Here is a 7,606-nt window from a genome sequence, read left to right on the forward strand (position 1 = left end):
TCGGCCAGATTCACTCTTTCTCCCAACAGAATAGAAAAGAGTCTCTCTCACAAGAGGGCCAAACATCTGCCTCTCCGCCCTCACGACTCGATGCCATCGGCCTCTGAAAGAATCAACAAAAGAACCGTTGTTATATATCTTCCCTTGAATACAAAGTAATTACTTATCATCAATCAAAATTAATAATAGTTGATTGGGTTGGTGTGGTCAGCGCAGTCGCTTTCCAGAGGAGGGGACTTGACCCACTGGGAAACTACCCCCCTTCTCTCTAGGCGGCCTAAAAAGTCAGGGACTGAATAAGGAAATGAAGCGTAATTTGAGGAAGATGGATGAGTCTCCAGGGCAACTCCCCTTTCTATCCTCTTGTATTGATGATAACCGAGAGAAAGAGAGAGAGGGAGTGCGCGAGAGAGTGAGAGAGAGGGCTGTGCGTGTGTGTTTATGTCTCAGTATGTGACAAACAGAGGCTGAGACACTGAGAGCTCCAGACAAAAAAACGCATCAGGTCTCAGTCAGTTGGACGGCGAGGACCCTACAGCACCATCAGGATAACCGTGGACCACATTCGGGTGATTTGTCTCAGAAGGCCAGTGCACGGGATTTATACGAGCAGCCCGCGCGCAGTTCACCATGCAGAGACCGAGCGGTCCAGGCACGGCGTTTTCCATTGATTCTTTGATTGGCACTCCACAGCCCCGGCCGGGCCACCTGCTCTACACGGGCTACCCGATGTTTATGCCATACCGACCGCTTATGATTCCACAAGCCCTGTCTCATTCGTCGTTACCGTCGGGCATCCCTCCCTTGGCGCCGTTGGCATCGTTCGCGGGGCGCCTGACCAACACTTTTTGCGCGGGGCTGGGGCCGGGAATGCCCTCCATGGTGGCGCTCACCACCACCCTGCCCAGTTTCTCGGACCCTCCAGATAGTTTCTATCCCCCGCAGGAGATGCCGGGACCCCGGTTAGGCGCGGACGGGACGGGGATGAACCGGCAGGAGAGCCCGCATGACGAACTCAAGGGCTCTGAACTCCTCAATTTCACGGAAACTTTTCAGGCGGTTGCAGGTGAGCACCAGACACGAACTCTCACTTTGACAGGTGGTTTAATTACGAGCGCAAAAGGTTCGAACTGCACTCATTCAAAATAAACGTTCTGTTTAGAACCCAAAGGGTTTTACGGGCTGACGCCGAAAGTTCCACAACAAACTTTTATTCTCTAGTTCTTTAGGAATCTGCAACTGTTGAGTTAGATATAAACCTATAAACCAATATGCGAAGTAAAATAACTTTTAATGTAAATGTAAAACGATTTTATATATATATATAGTTTTTGATAAGAATGATGCGCTTTTGGTGAACATAAAGGGCCGCAAAAAATAATTCAGGAACTTTTTTTTTTAACTATGTGGAACTCCATAAAAGCCTTATGCATGGACTTTAAGATGGTTGTAGCCTACATTCAGTAAGAAATGTCATGCCACTTTGAAAGTTAAGAAAAAAAAGGCAATGGCCTTTGAATGAAAATTCACCAACGTTGTTTAAAATAGTCGTTTTGTGTGCTGGAATAACAGTGCATTTTATCATCTGTCATTGTTCTTTTGGAGTTCATAGAATTATCGAAAGACAAATGAACACATCAGAGCTTGAAAACGTCTATTGTCATTTGTTTTTTATTCAGGTTGCACAGGCCTTCACTCCTGTCACTGGAGAGTTTCGAAACAATGCTAAAAAAAACGATTTGGGTTTTAAGAATAATATTTTGTGATATTTCTAAATAATTCCTGCAGTATTAGATATTTTAAAGAGCAGACTGAATCACAAAGCAGACGGTATAAACAAAAGCAATTATTCTGTAGTTTCAGCACAGTGTTTTATTATTTCATAACTATTATAAAATATATATTTTCTCCATCAAACATGCTACAAACGCCTACTGTCATTTCTACTAGAGCTTTCGAGTTTAAACACCATATTTTAAAACATTCGTCATCGAAAACATGCAATGAACTCGCAGGTTGACGCTTTACAGTTATAAATGTAAAAGTCAGTTTTAGAATTGTAAGATTATATTAAGTTTTTTTTAGGATATTTATGGAATAATGTCTATTGAATCAAGCTGAAATCAAACAATAAATAGCCTAGTTAATGTTCTAGTGCACTTAACATTTTTTTAAATCTTGTTAGAGAATTTGACGAATTATTTCTAATTTCTAATTATTTCTATTTCTTTCTCTTTTTTTTGATACATCCCAATTATTTCGAGGATGTCAAAAATGACTCTTCACAATTTAGCCTAACTATTAGTTAAACTTAGATTTTAGAGTGTCGAAATGTTTCACCTAAATCCCACTTTTGTCTTTTGAACTGCACAAATCTGTGTGGAATATTTGTAATGATTAATGTCTTCATTTTCATTCTTTTCAGGCGAGACCAAACTCTATAGTTCAGATGATGAGAAACTGGACCTGAAATCAGCGGAGGCCGCGTGCAGTGACAGGGAGGACAGTTCAGCCGACAGCGAGAACGAAAGCTTCTCCGACGGGAACACCTGCGCTTCAGCGTCCCAGAAAAGTAAACTCAAAGGCGGCTCACAGGACGCGTTACCGCCGGGCAGCTCGGCGGGAAAGAGCCGGAGGAGGAGGACTGCTTTCACTAGCGAGCAGCTGCTGGAACTCGAGAAGGAGTTTCACTGTAAGAAGTATCTGTCCCTCACCGAGCGCTCTCAGATCGCGCACGCGCTCAAACTCAGCGAGGTCCAGGTCAAAATCTGGTTCCAGAACCGCAGGGCCAAATGGAAACGCATCAAAGCCGGGAACGTCAACAACAGATCCGGGGAGCCCGTCAGGAACCCCAAAATCGTGGTGCCCATTCCCGTGCATGTCAACAGGTTCACGGTGCGGAGTCAACATCAACAGATCGAACCGGGCAGCAGGCCATGAACTCCTCAATGAAAGTGACCCTGAACTCACCAAACGAACATTTACATGACCCACGTTCCCACAGGTCAGGGGTCACACACTACAGATGCATGAAGCACACCTAAAAGGAGACAATTCTTGTATCTAGAAGGATGTTCAGTGACTTTTAGGTAACACTTTGTCGACTTTCATCAATTAAAAACAAGTGTCCTGTTAAATGCTTAACGGGTTTAGGCTATATATAGCCTACATTCAATTCTGAATAGCCTATATGAATCAAAGTTTATGATATTTAAACGTAGGCTAACACGTGACCTGTTAAGCATTTAACAGTTATTTTAAGGTGTTATCGACTTTTATATCTGTTCAATATCGACATTACGTTCAGGTTTGTTCTTTTCCTTCTCTCCTCTAAAATGTCTTTATTTCTAATTTATTATTTTGTACATTTGTAAATATTAAATGTGTCCATGCGACACAAATGTGCACTATACCAGACTGTAAAGAGACCTTTTCTTTTTTAAATAAGTATTTATAAGTTGCTGTAAGTGAGTTTTTGCATGTTGCCATTTGTTGTCTTATTTTCCCGTATGATTTTTAACGGGCCGTTCTCGTTGTTTCGACCATTTTTGCATGTGCTCTTAAAGCATTTCTGTCCCTTAGAGGCGGAATCTCCACCAAGTTCTTTGTGAAAAAAAAAGCCGGTGATGGAAATAAATAAGCTCAAGAACACAATGACAGAGTGATATATTCCCATCGACGTCACAATAAATGTGCAATATGGTTGCATAAAACTGTTCAGAGTTGCATGTTGGTTCTTCTTAAATGCTGTTTTAGTTTTTGTCTCTTTGCGAACGAATTAATGAATTACTGACCAAGTCATTGACTCACTGATATATATTTTATACCAAACATTATCCTAAAGTGTCTACTGGCAATTATTTATTGGCAACTATTTGATCACTTTTATTTGTTTATTTATTTATTTATTTACTCGTCCTTAAAATAAATGTAGGCTAATTTAACTACAAAGTCCAGTTAATAATAATTAATTATACAATGACCATAGTTTAGTAAACATATAAGGAAATAATAAGCATACAAATTGAATTATTATATACAATTGATATATAACAATAATGTATGTATACACATACATACATACATACTGTCCATTGTTGAAACTTTATATATTAAGAAAAAATAAATAATATCAGGAAATGTTCATTTTGCAATATCTCTTTCCAGGGTATTTATCATTTTAATGCGCAGGTCACAACTTAGATCCCTATTTTCTTTTCTTAGAAATAGTTGTGGATCCTTTAAATGTGTCTTACCTCTTCTTTACATCTGGCAGATTTACTTTATTTGATGCATTTTGAACAGGTAACAGAGCACATCTGTCATCAGCGTCAAGACACCTTGGGGTACAATTATTATCCTTCTGGTTAAAACTGAACATAGATTTATTTTATTTTGCAGAAAGTGTAAGCATTGTGAAGCTTGAGCCTTCCACATCTCTTCTCTTTAAATGAGCATTATTTGGTCTGAATCATTTCTTTTGGCCTTCTTAAAAAAAAGACAAAACATGTATTATCTGCAGTCTATATTTCCATTCAACATAAACTTATGCAGATATTCAATTTGGATGACTTTGACATGAACATTAACCGTTTAGCCTGTGAAACATTAATTATAATGTTAAATGGGACTATATAGCCACATGAGGAAAATACTTAAAATTCACAGTTTGCATGACAACCTTCATGCTCCAATATACTAAAAAAAAAAGTATTCAATTCAGCTAATGTGCATGTCTGAACTTAGCTTATTTGTTCCTAACTGTGACTTAAAAGTCTCACCGTTAAGTAGGGCCTACTTATATAATTAGAGACATGAATATGAAAGCACACTTATACAACATAATTGAGAAAGACTTACATTGACCCAAAGCAGTAGACAACAATCATTAGAATCTATGATGACCAGTGCAGGTCATCTAAAAGAGAGAGAGAGAAAGAGTGTGTGTGTGTGTGTGTGGTGTGTGAGAGAGAGAGAGAGAGAGGTTTTTTGTTAATGAGCACGGGACTCATTTGTCTCTCTTTGGGAGGCCGTGCTGTCTCAGATGAGAGTGATGGAGCTCTATTACACTGGTCATATCCAACACACTGTAATGAACTTCAACATCAATCATTACAGGAGAGAGCAAAAGACCACGCTGGGTCTCTCTCTCTCTCTTCGTTCCAGGGGTTGAGTCTCATTCAGTCACTACAGTCTGTTCACAGACTACATCAACATATAGTGCAATGCTGAAAATATGCTTTGCATGAAGGTAAGCTATTTACATTTATGCATTTAGCAGATGTATTTATCCAAAGCGACTTACACTGATTCAATATAACATTTGATCAACTCATGTGTTTCCTGGGAATCAAACCCAAGACCTTTGGCGTTGCTAGTTTGAGCAACAGAAATGTAAGGTTAAATTTATGTACAGGAGTATAATATGAAAACTAAACAGCATGAATTATAACACACATTCATATAGTACATTTGATATATATCTGGTTTTCAAAGTAGAAATCTATCATAGGCCACATACACAAAAATGACAAGAGAATTTAATCTTAATCACTGTTCTGTGTGTGAACGGAATACAGGAGTCACACCTGCAAACTGGTTGATGATTGACACAGTGATGATAACCATGGCAACAGGCTGTCCTCATCAGGGGTGCAACAATTCTTGTCTTCTTCTGAGCAAAGTATTAACCAGAGACATGATCATCTAGTATTCTTACCTTTTTAAAATCACAATTTTTTATGCTGTTCTCTGGAGCGTCATGTAGAAAGAAACAGGACTGACAACACCCATCTTCTGCTGCTGTGTGAACATGACAGGATCACATTTATGCATTTGTTAACACGCACTTATCTCATGGTCCTGGCATAATGCTCTGCCTGTTTGAGCTACAGGAATTAGGCACAACCAGTGTGGCCATAACTGGAAGCTGCTTCATCATGGCTAGAACATCAACAGGATGCCAAGTGTAACGTACCATGATGTAAGACACACCAGCAACTGTTTTCTCTCATAAGTGCTAATAGACAGAACGGAAAGCACACCGAGTCTTGAATCCACACCCCTCCATAAAACTGCACCCTGACCTTCTGAAAAACCTGTTGCAGAGCTCATGTCTTCACATTTAGACCGAACTGGTTTTTATTTGATGAAACGAGCTCACTTAAAGGGTGAAAAACAATCCCATAAATTACACACGCAGAAAACAATCTCAATAAACTAATGAGGAATCTCTGAACTTTCTTGACTTGTATTGTCAGCATGTCGCTCTGACACGAGTGTGGAAGTTAATTGCTTCAGCCTCCAGTAACCGCTATGTGGTAAATGCCTATGAGCTGTTGCATTTACATATCCCTCATTTTAGAGACTCTGCTAATTAGCATTCTCATTATGCCAATTATACTAGCTTTAATTATTATAGCACCGCCACTAAAAAAAAAAAAAAAAAAAAAAAAAAAAAAAAAAAAAATATGACTCGCAAACCAAATAGCCTACAGAGATATTCCACAAGGTGCTGTTCCGAGGATGCGGTGATGGGAATAACAGCACAGCTTGTCAGAGCGGACACTCTCATTATGACAATCAGATTAATTGCTTAATTGATATCCGAGCATTTGTTTCATTAACGGATCGTTAAGAAGCGCGAGGTACTGGCTATTCCCGTTCCTCGGCGGAAGCGGCCGAGTCTTGGAAGAGGAGGGACGGGAAGCCGAGGCCTGAATCCTGGGGAGTGTCTGGTGGACGCCCACGCCGCTGATGTATGGGCAGATGCATCAAATCACACAGGATAAACAAGCGATGAATTTCATCAGTGCCATCATAGCCTTAATTTGGCTGCCTAATGAGTCAGAGCTAGTGGCGGAGATAAAAGTTGTCAGAGGCGCGGCTCTAATGAATTTCTTGCCACTTGTAATCAAGGTTGGCTGTCTGAGGGGCCATGATTAATGGAACCCTGGAGGATTCCCTCGGCCTTCAGCTCTCATTACAGCTAATGCATTCTCAGGCAAATTAACGCACTGAGAAGAGCGAGAGAGAGAGAGAGAGAGAGACGCGGAGAATTCAGACGAGGACGGGAAAGAAAGAACAAGGGATAAAATGCAAGATTGAGAGAATGCGAGGAAAGAAAACATAAAAAGACAATTAAACAGCCTATGAAAGCTAAATTGACTTTTTCGCGCTTTTAGTCCATGTCTGGAAGCTTTGAGAGGAGCATATATATGCTAATATATAAACAAACGAGAGTTTTAAGCACAAATATCTTCCAGATTCATTTTGTTTACGTCACAACCATGCAGGTGGTTCTGAACTTCCGGTTCTATCCTACTGATAAAAAAATGTTTATGGTTTTTGGTTAATGCCTGAAATAAGGTGTGTAGTTAACCCAGGCTTTTAGATTATTATATGACATATGTAATTACCCCACTCAAACACAAGTGGCTAAATGGTATAGGCCACGAAAAGCTAAAGTAATTTAGCCTTCTCACAAGCCAATTATACTAAAGAGATTTCAATAATAGAAAAGTATACAGGATTCTAATTCATTTCTATCATATTTTTGGAACATTAAGATTCTGTAAAATTCTGTTCAATTTCTTTGCAACCGCTT

At 39.6% G+C, this 7,606-nt stretch overlaps 1 protein-coding gene across 1 annotated transcript; it reads left to right on the forward strand.

Moving 5' to 3' along the window:
• Positions 1–267: 267 nt before the first annotated feature.
• On the forward strand, positions 268–3,649 carry LOC113099018 (homeobox protein GBX-1-like). The gene is made up of 2 exons (XM_026264070.1): positions 268–1,066; positions 2,426–3,649. The coding sequence occupies exons 1-2, from the start codon at positions 631–633 to the stop codon at positions 2,938–2,940; spliced, it is 951 nt and encodes a 316-aa protein (XP_026119855.1). The 5' UTR covers positions 268–630; the 3' UTR covers positions 2,941–3,649.
• Positions 3,650–7,606: the final 3,957 nt, after the last annotated feature.

This window comes from Carassius auratus, unplaced genomic scaffold (assembly GCF_003368295.1).
Source record: "Carassius auratus strain Wakin unplaced genomic scaffold, ASM336829v1 scaf_tig00216832, whole genome shotgun sequence".
NCBI lineage: Eukaryota > Metazoa > Chordata > Actinopteri > Cypriniformes > Cyprinidae > Carassius > Carassius auratus.